The 21488-nt window shown below is 40.9% G+C and overlaps 1 protein-coding gene across 3 annotated transcripts in view; it reads left to right on the top strand.

Moving 5' to 3' along the window:
* LOC124483975 (3'-5' RNA helicase YTHDC2) overlaps positions 1 to 19428 on the top strand; it is an 83482-nt gene extending 64054 nt beyond the window's left edge. For 2 of the 3 annotated variants that reach the window (XM_047044599.1, XM_047044598.1), the window contains exons 24-31: positions 2437 to 2632; positions 2911 to 3017; positions 3454 to 3573; positions 4378 to 4574; positions 14496 to 14673; positions 14778 to 14984; positions 15932 to 16114; positions 17983 to 19427. In XM_047044599.1, the coding sequence (XP_046900555.1) occupies positions 2437 to 2632; positions 2911 to 3017; positions 3454 to 3573; positions 4378 to 4574; positions 14496 to 14673; positions 14778 to 14984; positions 15932 to 16114; positions 17983 to 18117 (1323 nt within the window). In that variant the 3' untranslated portion in view covers positions 18118 to 19427. Of the gene's footprint in view, positions 1 to 2436; positions 2633 to 2910; positions 3018 to 3453; positions 3574 to 4377; positions 4575 to 14495; positions 14674 to 14777; positions 14985 to 15931; positions 16115 to 17982 lie in introns of all 3 variants that reach the window. The other variant, XM_047044600.1, reaches the window with a different exon arrangement.
* The last annotated feature ends 2060 nt before the right edge of the window (positions 19429 to 21488 follow it).

Here is a 21488-nt window from a genome sequence, read left to right as displayed (position 1 = left end):
TATCACCCAGCCCTAGTTTGCAATGTTGAGGAGGAACCCACCATTGCTGACTGCAGCTATATTTATGATTATAATGCGTCATCTTCTCCCATTGGAGTCTATGGCAGCCCCAAGAAGCGCATGGTAAAAGGTTGAGAAATTTGGCACACTCCTTTGGGACAAGCCCCTCATCATTTTCACAAAGTTTCATGTCTCCTATTAGAGCACTCTAGCTCCACCAATGGGTCAAATTTGGAGGTGTGTTTACACATGAGTTAGGGGTTACTACACTTTTGAACCACTTTTGTATGGTGGTTTTGAAAATATGTGGTACCGTTGGATTCCCTGGATCAAAACGAGTTCAACGCATTCTATGGCGTCAATTTCCGGTTATAAAGATTTTGCACCCTTTAGAATTTTAAAGGGGTCATTGACTGATTTTATAGGGTATTTCACACTGTTCCTTAAGATCTCTAGTAGGGATGGGAAGATTCACAGATTCGCATCGGTGCATCGGCATAAAAGCTCACGATGCGATGGCCTGGATCAAAAAGTGTGCACCGGATACAATGTGGGATGAAATCGCGATGCATCGTTTCTAACATCTTTGCATCGGTATAATCCGATGTATTTATATAGAATTATGTGTATGCGCACACCTTTAGTATTTAGAAATTTGACCAATGATTTGTGACCAATAATTTTATATTTAGATAGTTTCTTGGGCACGCACTTATCTCCACTGCTGTCAGTGGCCGATTCTCGCGAAGTCTCTCGACAAAGTTTCGCGCGAGTTGGAGGCGTGTTCGGGCGAGTGTTAGTGTTATGGCTGAGGAAGGGTTACACGTTACTACAAATTGCAATATATCCAAGGTTTGGCAACACTTCGGATTTTACAAGAAAGATAGGCAATTTGACAAGACACATGCAATTGGCAAGATATATCGTACTGCTATAAAGTACACAGGCAGCACGGCTAATTTAGGTTGTCACCTGAAGAGGCTACATGGTGTTTGTGTGGAGACGTCTGCCTCCCCCTCGGATTCAGCTATGGCTACAGTCAGTGGCTAGCTCCACCGGTACCCTTAGCAAGAATAGGAAGCTATTCTCCGACAAAACAAATCCCTGTTGTGTACGACAAAGTAAGACGAGAGATAGCTGAGTCATTGAGAAAAATCTTAAGTAGGACGTATGAGTAGGAAAAGTATGACGTATGAGTCCAATCATGTGGTGTTAAATGACAGTGTTTACAGCAGCTTGTGACTGCCAGTAATAGTTTACCCATTTTCACATCCAGAGAACACATACAACAGGAAAGAAGAACTGGTTTAAGGCAAGGTCCAGGCCTGATGTTATTTTATCTTATTTTGTCAGAGACTTTAATATGTAAAATAAAACTTTCACTTGTTTAGTTAATTGATGATTTGCAGTTTGACAAAGAAATAAATCATAGCATAAATCATTATGAACAATATTAAATTGCATAGCATAATATTCCCTTTGAATTACATCTCATTGAATCGCATCGTGTCAAATCGCGCTGCATCGCAATAGGGGTGAATCGTATCGTATTAGTAGTTGCTTTAATGTATCTTTAATGTATCGGATCGTTGGCAGTGCATCGAGATCTCTAGGGTATGTAACATTGGTTGGTATGAAAATTGCCCGGGTGCTGTTCTATGTGCCCTAATGCAACCCTGTGAAATAGCCCTGGAATAAAACAAGACGTTTTCTCCTTTTTATGGTATGCTCATGAATATTTAGATGAGCTGCACGCTGATTGGTTGGTTTACAACAAGCGAAGCTGTGGAGCAAAGACGCAACATAGCCAAACATGCATCGTGAATTGTAGATTTACATGACAATACCCCATTGCCTATAAACTAAATCATCACACCTTCTGCCTATGCTAGATACAGGATACGTTAGCATTGCTAATAACTGTTAGCAACAAAATCATACTTACAGCTTGCGGTTGTGATGAGCGTACGATCAGAACAGCACCTCTTTTCAGCAACAGCAGCTTAGCAAATCCTTGAAATTGTTCGAGCAAATGTGTTATTGGGGGTCAAACTGCACATGGATCTTCTACGGTATAGACAAACATCAGCCATGCCCGTCGAGTGTTTGGTTCCTTGGGGAGACTATGAAAAGTGTCAGCATTCCATGTACAGTCTGGAACACTGCATTTATGACCGTGGTCCATTTTCAATATCCTTGAAAAACGTACAAACGTTATTCTTTGTAATTCCCGTGGAAGTACACAGAGCAGTTAATGCTACATGATAAATAGAAGGCTTCAAATAGACCCCTTAGTCAGAATCAGAAAGGGGTTTAATCGCCATGAAAGTTGAAACTGATACTGCTCCTAGTGATCGGCCCCAAAAATCCTGATCGGAGCACCCCTACTTAAAAGCGCATTATAAAGTTCTTAAATATTTATTTTGGTCTATCCAGATCCCCCCGGCCAATGGTCAGGTGGCCGCCATCCAGGCACTCCCCACTGATTGGCTCATTTTTGACGAGATGACAAGAGCGCACAGGATCGCCAGTATCCGCTGCTGTTCTGTAGTGTCAGCTGTCACAGTATCCATTTTTGGAGGCTGCGCCAAGCTACCCAGCACCGCCTTGCAAGGGCCCACTGAACAAAAAGGTAAGCTTTAGCAATTTTTTACAGTAAGATTATGCTTTCAGGTGAAAGGGTCCCTTGTTTATATTCATTGGCCTTTCTTAAAAAATTGTAAAGTGTGGTGCTCTTTATTTTATATTTTAACACTGTTTACGTTAAAAAGGGTTTCTGAAGCCTACACAATTTTGTGTGTATTTTGCTGTTGCCTCAGCTTCTGTAACGACTCAAATATCTCTACTCTTTGTATTGTGTGGTAGCAAGTGTGGTTGATGAGAATTAATTATCTCATCTGCTTGCTGTAGATGAAGTTGTGAATGAGAGCAGTGATAGTGAGATGGAAGACCACTCTATCACCTACCTGGCCCAAATGAAGATTGACGAGTGGCTGAACTTTAAACTGGACCAAGAGGTAGGGACGTTAGGCCATAGGCTTGTCAGCTGTGACACTGTGTAACTGTCTTGCTTGATCAGGCTTTTCTTGATTTGTCTTTTTGAAGTTTGATCTTCTTTAGTAGCCTCATTTATACAGTCATGGCTGTGTATTTTCAAATCATGCACCATTTCTTTTGTTGGAAATGAATATAAGTAATTCTTCAATTTATATTGGAGCAAAACAATAATCGGCCATGCAATATTCACATATTTTTAAGAACACCTAGAAATAATTATACAGTCATGGCTGTGTATTTTCAAATCATGCACCATTTCTTTTGTTGGAAATGAAAATAAGTAATTATTCAATTTACATTGGAGCAAAACAAAAATCGGCCATCCAATATTCACATCTTTTTAAGAACACCTAGAAATAACACTAGGTATTACACTTACTCCCCTCTCTCCCTCAGGCAGCAGGCCTGGTGTTCCAGCTGAGACAGAAGTGGCATGGGCTGTTCCTCAGGAGAATCCGCTCCCCCTCCAAACCATGGTCCCAGCTGGATGAGGCGACCATACGAGCCCTGGTGTCGGTGGGTTCATACTGTAGGGGTTAAATATTGGCCAAAGATATACAGCTCGTGTCCAACCAGTAACAGTAACTTAAAAGCAACATGGAGCGAGCCAAAGAGTTGGCTGTGTGGAGATATTTTACGCTTGCAACGCCAACTAATTCGTCGGCTGTTTGCAATGTCTGCAAAGTAAATGTTTTGAGGGGTGGTGGTAGTACAATAGTACCAATTTAATCAAGCACATCCAAAAGCACAATGCTAGGAGCACGCCGAATTCCTGCAGCTCAACGACTCTACTATACTGTAGAATCTACAGTGTAGAACGAGTAGCGTGTAACATATGTGATCGTTCGAATGCGGGTCTCACAGCTTGCATATACAATTTCGAAAATTCCAACTGAATATTTTCTGATAGACAAAAACTATGCGACAAACGCTGTATGGCTTCAATATGTACTAATGAGAAGGCTAACAGGTAACACTAGCATGCTAGTAGCATTGCTTCGAGTATAATGCTTGCTGTGGGCACCGTCGGAAATGTTTAGAACTCACGCATCTAAAGGTTCGGTTAACTCATGCTGCTGAAAAATGACATAGAATGTGCTGTGAAAAAAAAGGATGGATCGGCCAGTGGATCGGTTACACTTTCTGATCCCCGATCCAGCTATTTTGTCAATATCGGGGCCGATATCCGATCTTAGTATCGGATCGGTGCACCCCTAGTCCACACACAGATTCACAGTACCTAGAATCGGTAACTTAATTACTAGACTTTGAATGGCACGTTTTCTTTATTTATTGACTAATCGTACCTTCTTATTTTAGGTGCTTAGCTCGGAGGAGCAGTCTGCAGGCCTGCAGCAGCCCACAGGTATCGGCCAGAGGCCCCGGCCCATGTCCTCAGATGAGCCACCCCAGATCCCCTCCTGGAAAAACCTCAACAGCAGGAGGAACCTTGCAGCAGGGGACAACCCTAACCTCCTCAACGACCTCCATCTCCCCCCACACGCTAGCAATGACAGGTGCAGAGGGGACCATCTTGCTACAGTTAAGGTCTAAATTATTAGCCCCTAAGGAGATATGGAATATTTTCTTAAAATTGTAACTGTTAACATTGGACAGACACAAAATTGGACAAAAAAACTTTACAGAATAAAACATGTCAATTAAAAGACCCTTATTTGGTGCATATATATTTTTCTTTTTAAGATTGCTGTATATCGAAAATTTAGCTAATTTAAATTTTTAGCTTTCAAACTACACCTGAACCCCATCTGACTTGAATGACTCAACTAATCAAGCAGCACTGAACTCTTGTGAAGGAAATTTCTGATGGTACTGTGTAATTTCAATAGTCAAGATGCCGTATTAATACAATTTATTTAGTTAGTACAGTACATTACCAAACAGAACACTCTGTGACCATGTCATAACGAAGGACAACTACAATAGTTGTTCGAGACAGTGGTGATGAACATCATATACATACGGCCTTATATAAACTTATATTCTATACATCAATCAATTAATGTAGCTAGTCTTTGTGATTGGCTCAGTCCCTTAAATAATACAATCAACACAATACAGTGTCAGTTACAGCAACCGTTTCAGGACCTAGTGTCCCAAGCTTCTTTGATGGTTACATTTCTCCCCACTAAAGCTACAGCAGTTGGCCATTCAAATGGTCAACTGTCCTTTGTGTGATCATCTTCAAACAAGAATTAATTACATTAAAAACTATGAAACAGGACAAGATTTCTATAGCCAAAAGTTCAAAGCAGCAGCTTCATTGACCTTTTGTAGAACTTCCCCTCAGATCATAAATACCTTAAGACCAATGTTCCCTCTAAGCTGCGCGCCTGCACGACCGCGCAGACCAGTTGAAGGACCCGCGCACTAGATTTTCCAGACCGCACACAAAATAAAATCTGTATTATTATTTTTTATAAAACTAAAACCTTTTATACAATTATTTTATAAAACCAATAAATGTTTAGTTGATCGGCAAAATGCGGCTAAGACCACTTCATACATTTCAATGTCACTCTAGACTACACACAAGCTTTTAACAAGACAACAACCCTGGCGCTTTGCTCAAGCTTTGACTGGCAATGAAAATCAGAAACGTTACCTTTACAGGCCAAGGGCGTAGGTTTGTATAGGGTCCATAGGGATTAGTCACAACCAAAGTTTGGGAAAGTCCCAACAAATATTTTGTTAATTTTCAAAAAATATATTTTGCTAAATATATTTGCAAAACTCATTTAGATTATTATCTTTACTATATTCGTCACCCAGAAAAGTGAAAAATAAATGTCCAACTTAAGCACTGCGCCCTCGAGCCTGCGAGACAAGATTATGTCATTTAATTGGCTGAAGTGGCAGGCAGAGTCAGAAACACTTAGTGAATCGTGACTTGCAGAAAGAGAGCTGGCAGTACGCCAGGAAGTAATAAAGCCTCATATTAGTATTTCATTTGGTCTCAGCATTGATATTTTTGACCCTTGTGTGCTTTATAGTTAGGAAAATGCCACGCAAAAATAAGAGACATATCACCACCCAGAGAGTAAGTAGCTATCAAGAAGGTTGTTGTTAGATAGCTAGCTTAGATAGTTAGATAGTTAGATAGATCCCTTTGTAGATATAACGCTGCTACATCTAGCCAGCACATTTTGTCTCAAAATGACATGAATGTGTTTAATGAAAAGTTTTGCTTTGCTTCTTTAGCTACTGAATTTCCATATCGAATGATACTTGGCCCCTTCATTGCTGCTTGCAGCTATATGTATTATTATTATTATTAGGGGCCAAGCAGCGAAGCTGCGAGGCACCCTTTTGTTATTGTTAGTTTTATTATTGTTAGGGGCCAAGTAGCGATGCTGTGAGGCACCTATTGTTATTGTTAGTTCTATTAGGGTTCCTCCGGTAGGTGAAAACCTATTGTTTTTGTTAGTATTCTTATTATTATATTTCTCAGCTAAATGGCCCAATAGCTCAAAAAGTCCTGGATCCGATTTTTTCCAATTTGGCCCAATGATTCAACAGGTCACTCATTTTTCCCAGACGGCTAGTGGCCCATGTGCGTCCATAGGTTGCTCTATAAAACACGCCCAAAGTCTACGTGATTTCCCCAGCGCCCCATTACTCCAAAATGCCTGAAAATTGGTATAAATACCCTATTTCTCATGGGGAACAAAAAAGCCTCAAGGACCCATATTGTCAGACTTATGAATTTTCTTGTACTGTCCAAATTTGGTACAACCTTCAAAACCCTTCTACTCATAAACCATAGACCCAATCAACTTGAAATTAGTTACAGATGTGTAGAATACATGTCTTTACATAGGGTGACATGGAATAAGAAATGCAATACAAAATGGCTGAAAGAAGTGTATTTATGTAAATGTCCAAATTGCCTCAATACTTTTTTTGTTAATAAATCAAATATAATTTTGACTGATTGTTTTTCAAACCTAATAGGGTTCAAGACGACATCAATCTCTAGTAACATAAACAATTTCACCTTGGTCTGTCAATATATGATTGAATTCAATTGAATTGCTCCACAGTGCGCGCGCTCCAAATTCTCAGACTCATCCTGCCCCTTGACACTAGGGTGACCACCTGTCCCGCTTTGCGTTGTGTCGCACCGCATTTTCACCCCTTGTTCCGCACGTCGCATATTGAAAATGCTGTGCTATACAGCGCAAAGAGGAACAGGTGGTCAACCTACTGACACGCGCGAGCTTGGCGAGACGCACACACATCCTTTCTGGAAATGGTGTGCTGACCAAGCCCCACCCTCACCCTCATTTCGCTTCCAATCGCAGCTCGCCGTTAGGAATATAAATTATTTTTTGGCGGCCATTGTTGTTTTCAACTGGATGAAAGATGTATCGGAGGCAGCCACGTTCGGTAAGTCCTATTTTTACACATATTAAGCTAGAATCAATGATTGGGTTTGTGAAAGTACACTACTCTTGAATTATGGTGAAGGTTTGAGCACTTTGAGACCTTTAGATTGTGAGTTTGAAGTGACGGAAAACCGAACTCAAAAAGTAGCTAGCTTTTTCCCTCTGTGTAATTACTGAATCATGTAGCATCTCGGCGAATTCATCAAAAAATCTAGAGGAGGGCAGCTTTTAGGAGGACAAGCAATTCCCCACAGACCTGTCGGCTCAGAATTTAGATTTGGGTCGAGAAAGTCTTTGTAATTAGCCTATGCGCCAGGGAGACCGCATAGGCTTAGGCGGCAGTCATGTTTTGGTCGCGTCATGTTCATAAGTTCACCATTTTACAGTTCGGTTGACACCAAAAATGTGTTTGTTACCAAACCTTGAGGAGGGAAGCATTTAGGAGATGTAGGAATTGTGCCTGTAGCCAGATGCTCCGATTATTCTTGTGATTTGTGGAAAACTTGCAAGTGGAGTGAGATTGCGTCCCGGGGGTACATTGTTTTGACAAAGCCTCAGTGACAGACTCGGCTCGCTCACTCACTGGCAGTGTGTAAACGATATCGTAATTCACTAAATTCTAGTCTTAAAATGTCAGGGAGGGCTGCTTTTTGTAGACAAGAGTCTACTGAAGATAGCCAGTATATAGTATATTTCAAAACAAGCCTATTTCATTTGTCATTTCCTGAGAAAGCAACCTACGTTAGCCAGGCTAGTTTCACTCGGTCAGCCTATTGAAAGGTCTCTGACAGTCAGAATCACTGTTTACAGGCAAAGTTCGAGCTGGTTTTTTGGTCAGATGTGTATATTGACCAGTTTAGAGCTAAATACTCTTGCCAGAGCCTGGAATCGAGCCAAATGTTTTGAGTGACTTTGCATGGCCGGGTCTCCATCAGTTCAACACATTTGGATTCAAGCTCAAGTAATGCCACTGCATTTCACAGTCAAAACTGTAGTTTATGTCAAGTGTAGATGTAAAAAGCTTCATTTTTCACAACTAACATGGATCCTTTTTTCACTTTTACAGGTCTGGAGGGTCATGCAGAGGCCTGCTCAACAGAGGATGCTGTGAGAAAAACTGATCCCTTGCTGGACTACCCCCCTCTAGCTGGACAGAATCAGAATCAGGACAGCTTCTCTTCAGCCCTGACCCCAGGACACCTTCATCCAGCTGGCCTGCCCTGCCTGCCTGCCTGCAGGCCCTGCTTGCCCCTGCCTGCAGGCCCTGCTTGCCCCTGCCTGCAGGCCCTGCTTGCCCCTGCCTGCAGGCCCTGCTTGCCCCTGCCTGCAGGCCCTGCTTGCACCTGCCTGCAGGCCCTGCTTGCCCCTGCCTGCAGGCCCTGCTTGCCCCTGCCTGCAGGCCCTGCTTGCCCCTGCCTGCAGGCCCTGCTTGCCCATGCCTGCAGGCCCTGCTTGCCCCTCCAGAGACAGAAAGTCACCCCACAGACACAGTAGCTCTGCAGACTGCTTTTTTGAGGATATTGATGAAAAAGGACAAACCAGCATTTTTTACTTTGATGAAATTCTAAATTTGTAATCCTTTCCATGTCCCAGCATGCCAAGCTGCTGACTTTGTGTCTTAAGTAATGAAACCAGTTCAAGTTATAGACTTTTGACCTGAATCCAATGATTAGTCATCTGAATAAAAACCACTCGAGAAGTACTGCTTCTTGGATGATTTGTGCTTTACATCAGTACATATCACATATTTGCCTTTGTTTCCATGGGATTCATGGAATTGCTAGTTTCTGCTCCACCATTGTGTCATAAAAAATATAATTTAGGACAGCAATTCCATTTTTGTGTTATCCTTTCGCATTTAGTCAATGTACTTAAACTCAACCGATCGTTGTCATTTTACCATACTGTTCATATTGAACAGACATAAGTGTTTGGGAAGATTACTGTATATTTCCACTTTTGATCTGTATTTCCACCGTAAATTTAGTAGGGGTATTAAAAGGTCTTAAAGTCTTAAAATTAACTTGTTTACACCTGTAGAAACCGTGTGAAGCCCCCACCCCCCACTCCAGAGACAGTTGGTGACAAAGAGGCGCAGACATTAAGTTAAACATAGTTATGCCTTAAGAGAAGGGTAAAAAATAGAGACTAAATGTGTAAATGGATGTTGAAACTCAGTTCTCTGAGTTGGTGCATGTCAGTTTAGGCAAATGTTGTCTTTTAAACCTCTAGGTTTAAAAATAATTCAGATTTGATTGGAACTCTCTCTTTTATAAATTTATAGTTGGATTTGACATTTATCAGCCATTGAATTCATTAAGCAAGTTGTTTAACTCAAACAACCATATCACAGTACATATGGTATACAAAGCTGCAGTCAGATTTGGCTAAATTGTTAGCTTCGATGTTATCTTGACATACACACGGGGTCTTGATGATGATGCGCAGGCAGCTTCAAGGCAGAAAGACGCGTTACATTTCAGGAGACGCCGAGACCTTAGCGCGCCACTAGCATCTCGTCATATCACGCAGTCGGAGCACAGCTAGATCATCAGCGTCAGCGCTCTTGGGTACCCAGCATGCAGTGCGGCATGTCAAAAAACGCCAAGACTTGTGGAAAATAGTTAGGTTACAACAGCGATGCAAGGGATTTCAGTTGTTGCGTTCGTTCAGTTAGATGTTTGTAATATTGTTGTTTGTTAGTTAAAATAATCTTGTTGGTCACCCTGAGAGTGCATGTTGTGTGGTTTAATCGGAAGTGAGAGTCGGCCTTTATTCATTTATGTTGGGAAGGAGCTAATCATGGGCTGTGCTATAGACCTTTTGCCAATGAGGCCAAGAGTGTATGGCTGCAGCCTCCCGCCTCATGCCCTACCGTCTCATGCTTCTACTTTTCAAAATAAAAGCTTGTCTGGTCCGCTATTTCTCCTTTCTACTTTTGTGTACGTGTTTTTTTTTAGCTAAACTACAAACTAAAAATCCATTCTAGCAGCCTGGGAGGCCCGGTTGAGTTTAGACGTCACAACGCCGGTTGAGGTTAGGATTAGTTTAAGGCCAGGAGTCGTAGCAGAGGTCGAGGTTAAGGTTAGGCACAACCACGACGGTTGGGGGACAATGATGGTCGGTACAGCACGCCGTGCATTTTGTCATCTGCGGTGTGTTCTTTTTTTTAAAGACACTCATATGTACCTTAAGGAAAATCACAAAAAGAAACCATCAAAGTCTGCAACCTTAAATTGCTCTAAGTAACGTTAGCTAATATTCGCTAACAAATGTCAGCATAAAACGCTGATGCAGTCATGGCAGGTTTCATTAAATATACGTTGACATCAGGGAAAACATCCAGAAATCAGCAAACTATATGGATAAAAACAGTTAAATTTTAAGTTTTTCAATTTATTGCAACAAACGTGCTCACGAATTTACCTTTAACTCCATCCATACAATAATTTGCGATTTGGTATTTTTGACCCTCTGCATTTACCGTTGGACAGCTTGGGCATGAGACGGGAGGGCATGAGACGGGAGGCTGCAGGCTGCAGCCATACCCATCTCAATGAGGCTCTTCTTGATTGTAAGATGACTGTGGTTTTGGAAAGCGGTCTTCAAGCCATCTTTGAGAAATTCTGGAAACAGTGTTGCAAGCAATGTGTTTTGATTGTGGGAGGCAATTTTTGGTCGACGTCTAAACTTCATGCGTCCGCTACAGCATTTCTGCTTTGGCTTGACTTGTGCTGGGAGGGAGGTAAACGGCATGGATTGGGGGATAGTGTGCGGGCAGGTATATTTTTATATAGGGTGAAATGGAATGAGAAATGTAATACAAAATGTCTGAAAGGGGTGTATTTATGTAAATGTCCACATTACCTCAATATCTTTGTGTTAATAAATCAAATATCATTTTGACTGATGGTTTTCAAACCTTATTGGGTTCAAGATGACGCTAGGTTTGAATCCAGCCACAGTCTTTTAGCCTGTCTTAAATTGGAATATCTGTTTAGTTAAACAGGATGACATCATTATGAAATACCATGCGCAATTTCACGCAATTCCACTTTGAAATGTCAACCGCTTCTTAGTCTTTGTCCAAAAGCTGACCAAAGCTAATACTCTGACCTTTTTACTCATACATTTTCAACAGTTGGTGTGTAGTAGAAAGGATAGAGAGGCTGCCTTGTAACCTTATGCTCATGAGTTCAAATCCCCATTCAGCTTATTGTAGTTGGCCCAAGTAGTTTTGCTCTCTTGTTATCCAACTCTTGACCTTCTACAATGTACATTTTTATAATATTTTGCCATTTTGCGGAGGAACCCGCATTGCTGCTTGCAGCTTTATTTATTATTATTATTATTCCGCCATGGGGTCCTAGGCCAGGCCCTAGAAGCGCTTGGTCGAAAGTTGTGACATTTGGCAGACTCATTGGGGACAGACCCCTGGTCCAATTCACAAAGTTTCATGTCCCATACTTGGGCACTCTAGCGCCACCAGTGGGTCCAAGTTGGACTTGTGTTTACACACACAACTTTTGAACCGTATGACCCATTTTTTTAAATGAGGTACCATTGGATTCCCTGGATAAAGCCGAGTTCAACACAACATATGGGGTAAATTTCCGGTTATATAGATTCTCGCTATTTCCGGTTTTATCAAAAACCTTTGAAAGCCTACTCCTCCTACAATCTTTGTCAAATCTTCTTCAAAATTACCAGATATGCTCTTCAGACCAAGCCGCACAAAATTTATGGTAGAGCATTTTGATCCCCAAAACCGTTTGTCCATAACAGCAGAAATCAGCAGAAAAGCCAACAGGAAGTGAATTCATATCTCAGCTGTTTGAGGCGGTGAAACTAAATTTGGTACGTTGCCTCGGAACTTTATCCTGAGGATGTCCTCCAAAGATTGTGTCATGTGACTAAAAGGGGAAGTGGCCGGAAGCTAAGGCTGGGCGATATGGGTAAAAAATTATCGATATAGATATTTATATTTACATTCGATAACTATAATTAAACGATAGACCACAGATCTGTAGTAGTAGCCAAATAAGTTTCCTCCTCAACTTTTTTCCTACACTCGGCATAAGGTTTAGGCAGAGCGGTGTGAGAGAAATGTTTGCGGCCAGGGAGCACGTACCTGGGGTCAAGTAACTTAAGCTTTTTAAAACCTTGCTTTTTATCAATAGCCTACTTATCAATACCTTTTGCGCAAACTCACAATTGCTGCGTGTTCCAACGAGTGATTTTGCTTCAGGTGGTTAAAAAGGTTTCTTATATATTAGTATTATAATTGGACCAAAACGCTGTTCTTATATGTCCAGAAACGTTGTAATAAATCCGCAAGACCTTTGGAGAGGTCCGCAAACGATTTATGGACCTAGCAAGCGGTTGCCTTGGAGATGTTAACAACATGGCGTCTGCTCCAGATTCGTCTTGTTTGATTTGGGATTTTCCTACGTCTTGTTATATGGCTCAGCCATCTGGGGAGTCAGATGGCTGAGCGGTGAGGGAGCCAGTAATCAGAAGGTTGCTGGATAGATTCCCCGCCGTGCCAAATGACGTTGTGTCCTTGGGCAAGGCACTTCACCCTACTTGCCTCGGACTTCAGATACAGTATTAGGGGACCACTAAGGCCTATATAAAAGCATCCAAAAACAGCATTTCATGTCTCCTTTAACGTGTTGGACCACTGCGTGCACAATCTCTGTAAACCCTGTAAATATACATGTTCCAACATTAAAAGTATTACTAGAATGTAAAACATAAAATAAGAAACAAAATCATATCAAACATGACATTAAAAGCTGTTAAGAACTACAACTTTTCATGATAATTTCAGTCTTCCTTGGTCCACCTTCCTCTTCAACTGTTGAGACCACCTTTCCAGAGGTGTGTCATTAAAGTGTGATTGTCATTTTAGCATTCATGCACATCAACGACTGTCCCAGACGAGTGTCTGGGTGACCAGTGACAAAGGGACTGTATTATTCAGGTCTCTGTCAATACAGCCCTACCAAACCAAAACATTAGCAAAATAGCCATAAATTAGCTTTTCCTGGTGTGATTTAGTAAATGTAAAATCACTGGGTGATAAAATACATATAGGAAAAGTCAAGAAAGCAGGGTTCTGAAATTTGAGTACAAAGTACAATTTTCTTTCTCTTCACTTTACTGCTCTGCACTTCTAGTGTTAAGGTCCATGCGCGAAAACCATGTAATGTGGATGAGCTGGAACAATTTGCCAAAAAGGAATGGGCCAAGATCCCTTCAGAGACATACCAACCTAGTTAGGACCTACAGTAAGAAGTTACTTTTAGTTGTGAGTCAGAAAGGTTAAACTATTGACTATTTATTGTCAGAGGGTTAATCGTTTTGTCCTTGTCATTTCGTGTTTTCTTGTTTCAACCCAATGCATCAGTAAAATATCTTATCAATCTTATGCTGGGGACACACCACAGGATAATCGGGCCGATTTCGGCCCTTCTGACAATCCTAGGTAACATATGTCCCGATTATCTTGATGGTTCCGCAGATTTGATCAGATGTTCCCTTGGTGTGAGGTGTGTTAAGAGTGACCACACTGTAGGAGCAAAACGGCTAAATCTAGGATCTTTTGGTGTGTCCACATCATTAGTAGAGATTTTGCCTTTGTTCTTTTGGAAGTAAAAAGCTACGTTTAAAAAATAACAAAAGAATTATATATAAAGGGGGGTAATAATTGGGACCTTAACTGTATCTATGGACATCATCAAGCTATTCTGTTGTATTTTTTCTGTATTAGATGAAATGGAAAACAATACTTGTTTTATTATGTTATCTTTGTTTTATCAGAAGTATTATAACTTTATATAATGTGTATCTATTTATGGTAGATTTTTACATTGAGAGCCTACTTGCAAGGAATACTTAAATACTTATACTATAATTGTTCTGTGTTTGCCATGCATGCCAGTTTATGTGACAATGAACAAACTCAACTATAAGAATAGTATATTAACACATGTAAGCTCACTTTTGACACCAACCATCTTTCAGGTCTTCATCCAGGTTATCCCCTGCCCCTGTCCTCCTTCAGACCAAGCCCCACACCAGAGAAAAGGGCCCCTCCCTATATTCCAAACGCTCCTCAGAGGACCACTCCTCCACTAAGTCTACTGACTCCATAAGCCCCCCCAGCCCCTGCAACAGCCCCTCGTCTACATCATCAGGAAAGGTACCCACAAGGATTGTTCTTTTTTAAAGCTCAGCATTAGTTTTATTTATTTTGCTGCCGGACTAAGGCACCATTGACTCTCACTCTTTCCCTTTTCCCCTCAGTGTTCCAAGTCCCCCTCTCCACGGCCAGGCAGTGCGTCGCTGCACTACTTTATAATGAAGAGCAGCAATCTTCGCAACATTGAGATCTCCCAGCAGAGAGGCATCTGGTCCACCACACCGAGCAATGAGCTGAAACTCAACAAAGCCTTCATGGACTCTAGTCAGGTCTTCCTCATCTTCTCTGTCCAGGGCTCAGGACACTTCCAGGTAGAATAGTTAATACATATATAGTCACAGTTACTGCTTTTCTGTATCAGAAATGAAAACAGTAAAAATGGAAGCAAATACATTTTATGATCAAGAAGTATTTTGATATGTTGGTTAACCAGTGGGTCCTGACTAGGGGTGCAAAGTCCAGGGGGATTTTTTATTGCTAAAGTTGGGACTGTAGCTTTCGTTTTATAATCATTATTTAGAGGTTTGTTGCACTGTTTTTACAGTATTTATTCCAAAAGCAAAAGAGCTCAGTGTTTCCCACATTAGAAAGCAATTTGTGGCGGGGGGGATATGCAGGTAGCAATGCTAGTGCTAAATAACTATTTAACTGGTCGGCTCCATAACGCCGGGTAAGTAGCTACAGCTCCTGAGACTGCTCACCAAAAGAACGAAGGGGAACCCACTTGTCTAGCAGATTAAGACATGTCCGTAGGTACCTAGCGAAAAGTAGCCTCAACTTTCCTAGACCTTTAGCTACGGTACTAATGCTGAAGGCTCTCTGATATAGCTGTCTGTCTTACTAGAACGGCGTATGTATGCATTGTTGCTAATGTGTGCTGACGTTGTGACTGTGTGTGTATGTGAGAGAGACGCATGAGTGACAGAGAGACGGAGGGAGAGTAAGGACAGGAAATGCAGCTGAACGAATACGCTTTGTGTTTTAGCCTAAACAGTGATTTAAAAAAAAATACGAAACGCAATATGTGGCGGTTGGTGTTGATTCTGTGGCGCACCGCCACGAATTAGTCCATGTGTGGGAAACACTGGAGCTATTAGTTGTACACAAGGCAAATAAAGACACAATATTGTTTTACAAAATGTAATCGAAATTGGTCATGAGATTTCCGTTGTCTGAATATGTACGCATGTACGTTTCAGAAGTTGACATGGGTATGGACAACTCTCTTTTGCTGTCTTAACATTTTTACTTTTATCAGGGTTATGCACGGATGACATCGGTCATAGGCCAGGAGTGCTGTCAGGACTGGGGGTCTACAGGGCTTGGTGGGGTCTTTAGTGTGGAGTGGATCTGCAAGGAGAGCCTGCCATTCCAGTGTGCCCACCAGATCCTCAACCCCTGGAATGACAACAAGAAGGTCCAGATCAGCAGGGACGGACAGGTAAAAGAGTCACCAACAAGTTGTAACAACCTTGATAAAGTACACACAACAGATGAAATACACGCAAAGATAGTCATAGGTATGTTAATATCTATATGTGTGCTGGAAACCGTGCCTACATTAAATGGCCAATAGTATGTGAACATCGGTCAGTATGTGCACATCGCTCAGTATACAGACACCTGTTGAGCGTCTCATTCCAAAACCAACGGAATCAATGTGGGAATTTATGTTTTTCCACACCAAACATGACAAAAAAATTCTGTATGAAAATGTCCCCATGCACAAAGTTGGCTCCATACACAAATCTGTTGGCAAGTTTGGTCTAGAAAAACTTGACTGGCCTGCACAGATCACTGACCTAAATACCATCTAACATTTTTGGGATCAATGCCATCGCAAGCCAGGTCTAATCAACTAACTCCACACCCATGAATTTAGAATGAGAGGTTTTAACAAGCAGATGTCCGTATTAGGGTTGTCACGCTACCAACATTTCTGTAGTTGGTACCAATACCAGTGAAATTTCACGGTACTCAATACCATTTTCAATACCAAAGCTAAAAAATGTAACTGATCCTGAACAATACTTATTTGTTGACATTGGCCGGGTTTCCCAGATTCGTTAAGAAGCTCTTAACGTTAAGAGCGTTCTAAGAGCGTTCTAGAGCGTTCTTAGAACGCTCTTAAGAAGCTCATAGCGTTAAGAGCTTCTTAACGAATCTGGGAAACCCGGCCATTAACAGTCACCTACAATATCTATGGCTGTACTTATGACAACAAAAGAACATTAATACAATCACAATGCATGTAGGCCTAAAGTAAAAAAATGTGTGTGTGGACTATGTGTTGACATTAAGAAAACTCGCTTTATGGGGCTCTAGAGAGTCCTAAAGAATCAAATAAAATCAAATGTAGTTGTATAGCCCTTTTTACACGCAAGCATGTCACAGAGGGCTTCACATGCGCCCATAGAACTGCCCCTCAACCAACCTAAACCCTCAAGGAAGACAAGGAAAAACTCCCAACGGGAGAAAAAATGGAAGAAACCTTGGGAGGAGCAATTCAGAGAGGGATCCCCTCCTCCAGAGACGGTTGGTAGGAGAGAAGAGCAGAACACAAGCTAAACATAGTCATACAGTGTCAATGGGTTTTGGCAAAAAATTTGAATGGCAAAACGCATTTAAATGTAAATATACATCCCAAATCCTAACACAGATATTTCGGCAAACCATATTATCTAAAAGCTTCTGTAAAAATGTGTTAATCCTACTGTGTCCTCTCCTTTCGTATGCCCCAGAATTAGGTATTTCATTTGCAGTTTGCTGCAAACCATAAAGTACATGAACGGTGATGTTTGCATATTGTTTTTTTGTGATCCATGATATTCCCATTGTCATCTGCCGAAGTATTTACATACTTGGCTCTTTCCACTTCTCTTGTCGACAGGTTTTAGTGGAGCCCTCGCAAAAGCTGCCAGATTTATTGACTTTTTGCCTTCCTTAGTGACAAAAAATATAATCTAATGACTAGCGACAAGTATATAGTGACTTAGTCAAGTATATAGTAACCCTAACCCTAACCCAATATTTCAGAAAGCCACTAGCGACTTGTGGTGAGATCTTTTTGGTTCCTGACTCTGCATGGGTACCGGCTGTACTTGGTACTACCTTAACTTCTAATATTTAGGTATTGTAAAAATGTTTGGGTTTGAGTACCGACTTTTTGAGTACCTTGAGTACTTATTGAGTACCATTTTTGCTAAAACACTAGTCCATATACTGACAAGTATACTCATACTATTTGCCATATGGCAAATCTAATGGCTTTTTCTGCTCCTCTGTCTCTATTCAAACTCTATTTTGCAGGAGTTGGAGCCCCAGTCCGGTGGCCAGCTACTGCACCTATGGGAGAGACTCTCAGGGAAACCACAACAGTATCTGCAACACGAGGTACAACTACAGGCCTCATCACCAGACATGACGGCATTACACCTAAACTGAGTCCCTTACTCGTGTAGTGGTGTTTCCCTCCTGAGAGAGAAAGTGATTAACCACATTTGTTTTACAGAACCAAAACGTTAATGTTCACTTACACTTTGCTATTGATTGATTTGTACAAGCAATGCTTTGACTAGGAATAGTGGGTTGTGTAGTAAGTCCACGTATCCTCTTTCTTTAACTATAACATGCCCGACCGAGACATTGAGGATCTCCTAACTTAACATGTCTATTTAGCATTACACCAGAAGAAAGGCTGAACTATTTAAAATGTGGTTGTCAATCCAAAATGGCAAATTCACAATATGTCAATGCAAAATATAAGTAACAGTTTGAGGGTCAGATTTGTTTCAGAATGTACTAATAGCAGCCAATCTTCTTTTTGTCCACAACCCTTCATTTTGAGGGGAAAAAAAGAATGTGCGTTTGGTTATTGTGTAGAATCTGATGTTCATGTTCAAGCATGTCAGTGAGAATGACTACATAATCTGTCACTACATGAGATGTTTTGCTTTAGGGTGGTTTTGTTGTTTTACCAATCATACATGCATTTTGTTTATCTTCACTGAAGGAGAAATTCTATTTTACCTGATTGACTTAAATCTGTTTTTCATAGCCAGTTTCAAGGTTGTATTGTTAAAGAAATTATTTTCTTTTAATTCTGGAATCAATGGCTTTGTGCTGGCTTATCATTAAAAACTCATTTGGTAACTTGGAAAGCCAAATGATACACACCTTAACTAGAAAACATTTGATTGCTTAATTTCTATTTTACTTCCACGTCTGGGTTGTACAATGCATATTTGAATTGAAGCATTATAAATTACATATTAAAACTGCGAAAAAGTAAACAATGTAGGGCTCATTTCACTTCATGTAGCAAGCTCTCTTTTGCAGTCTTGTGATAGGGTTAAGAGTACATTTAATTTTGCAGTACTTGTGTTGACAAATATGGCTTGGGATTACATGTCTGTTACTAAGTTTGCCGCCTGCTGGTGCCGGCAGGTGCCAGCAGTAGCAAGTCTGCGGGGCTACCCATCAGTGTCACGTTCTGCTCGCTGACCGGAAGACGTTTGCTTTCATCGAGACAGTCTGGGTCCAGCACACAGCCGTCTGAGAATAACACATTTATAGGGTGTCTAAAGGTATAAACAAGTTAAATTTAAGACTTTTTAAGACCTTTTATTACCACTTCCAAATTAAATTTAAGACCAAACTTACAATGGAAATACAAATCAAAAGTGGAAATATACAGTAATCTTTCTAAATAAACACACTGATGTCTGTTCAAAATGAACAGTATAGTAAAATGACAATAATCAGTTGAGTTTAAGAACATTGACTAAATGTGTGTAATTGCTCAGAGGTCAGATGGCATTGTTGGCTCTGGATTTCCTATCGTAACTAGCGTTGTAGCGTTGACATCATTACTAGCGGTGGAAATGGTGGAGCAGAAACTAGCAATTGCAGGCTGCTGGCGTGCCTTTACGTAGTCTCTGTGCTGTTTCTGTGAACGTGCGATTCCATTGCTCTGATCCCCATGTCCCAAGTTTGAAATTCTTCCGACACGCAGTTTGCTTTATAAGCATTTCCAGGCACCAACTTTAACCAAGGATACTCTTTCTTTTCAAACCATTTGTAATTTAACTTTAATTTCCCCATGTTTATAAGTTGAGTGGCTATCAACCATTGCTGTATTACCTGTATTGCCGATGCTTTACATCATCAAAATCTGCGCAGTAGGCTACGTTTATTATAGATGACGCAGCGCATATCCACCAGAGAATGTCTGATATATATCCTTATACCATGGTCTGGGTCGCTCTTATCCAGAGCGACTTACAGTAAGTACAGGGACATTCCCCCGAGGCAAGTAGGGTGAAGTGCCTTGCCCAAGGACACAGCGTCATTTGGCACGGCGGGGAATCGATCCGGCAACCTTCGGATTACTAGACCGACTCCCTCACCGCTCAGCCATCTGACTCCCTCCCTCTGATAACGGACACCTACTGCGTCATTGCAGCAAAACTGTCTTTTCACCGTTCTAAATTATTCCGCTGGCAACATAGTATATGAGCTTGTACAAAGTGTTTGAAATAAGTAACCATAACAACAGTGACAGAGTCAAAGCCTCCATTTTCAACTTTGAAAGGCTTTAACAAGAAGCTAACTTGTAATTTACAACAATGAGTGACTTCAATATTTATTTTAACCTATTTGAAAATGTTACCTTTCTGAATGTACTGTGTCAGTTTCACGTAACCGCTCATCTCACATCCCATTCGCTATTCTCCACACTAGTCAATCTACTTCAGACAGGCTGCGGCCAACTCTACACATGGCCGATTATTTTGTTTAAAAAAATCGAGATTTTATTTGGGGACAATGACATGGCTCGATAGCTGGCTAGTCATGTAGTTAAACATACTGTCAAATTATAATTACTGTTTGGAGAATATGTCAACTTTGATGCGGTCATCTCACATCCATTTGCAATTCAACTCGCTCCACAGGCTCCAGTCGTACTGTAGCCTATACAGTATACAGACGATACTTTCGTGAAAATCTTTATTGATTTTGGGACAGTTACATGGCTGGTTAGCTAGCAAATCTCCTTGTCAAACATACTGTAAAATAATATTTACTGTTTGTCAACCGTACACAATGTTATTGCCTTTGAATCCTGCTAGCATAACGTTAGCTTTTGGGCTAATAGCTCAGCCAAAGGAAAGCCGGTGTTGGTTCTGAGTTGACTAGAAATATCAGAGTTGGCTAACGTTGAAAAACGTTAGATTTCTATTGCAAAACGCCTTAAAACATAAATTAATGTTTGTAAAAAAAATAGTTGGCAAGTGACCATGATATAAGCGGGATAATGCCCTTCGAGGTGTCCAATATCACCTGCGCGTCGGAGTGTTCACGCCTCCGCATCGTCCATTATCAGGTGATATTGGACACCTCGTCGGGCATTATCCCTTACTTAAAGTCCATATGGCAGCTTAATTTTTCAAATGAATTTGCGCAATTTGCTTGTTGGTAATAAACATTTAAACTGTTATCCATTGTATTTGATGTTGTTGGGTGTCACAAAACGCAATATAATACGAAAAAGTAGCTACTTTTTGCAATGATTTTTCTTTCCCCCACAATGCATTGCATGACGTTACGTTGGGGAGACAACAGACAAAAGTCTGCTTTGAGACCATTGAAATCGATTAGAAAAAACACTAGGCTAGTCCCAGAGAATGTCTAATATGGGCTCTGGGCAATTCCAGCGTTATGGATGTGACATTTGTACTCAAAATGACAATAAGAATTTATCAGTAAAACAAAGGTTCTTACAATATTTAAATTAGTCATGCATATTCTGAAAG

This window comes from Hypomesus transpacificus, chromosome 22 (assembly GCF_021917145.1).
Source record: "Hypomesus transpacificus isolate Combined female chromosome 22, fHypTra1, whole genome shotgun sequence".
Taxonomy (NCBI): Eukaryota; Metazoa; Chordata; class Actinopteri; order Osmeriformes; family Osmeridae; genus Hypomesus; species Hypomesus transpacificus.
This window is presented reverse-complemented; position numbering and strand designations above follow the sequence as displayed.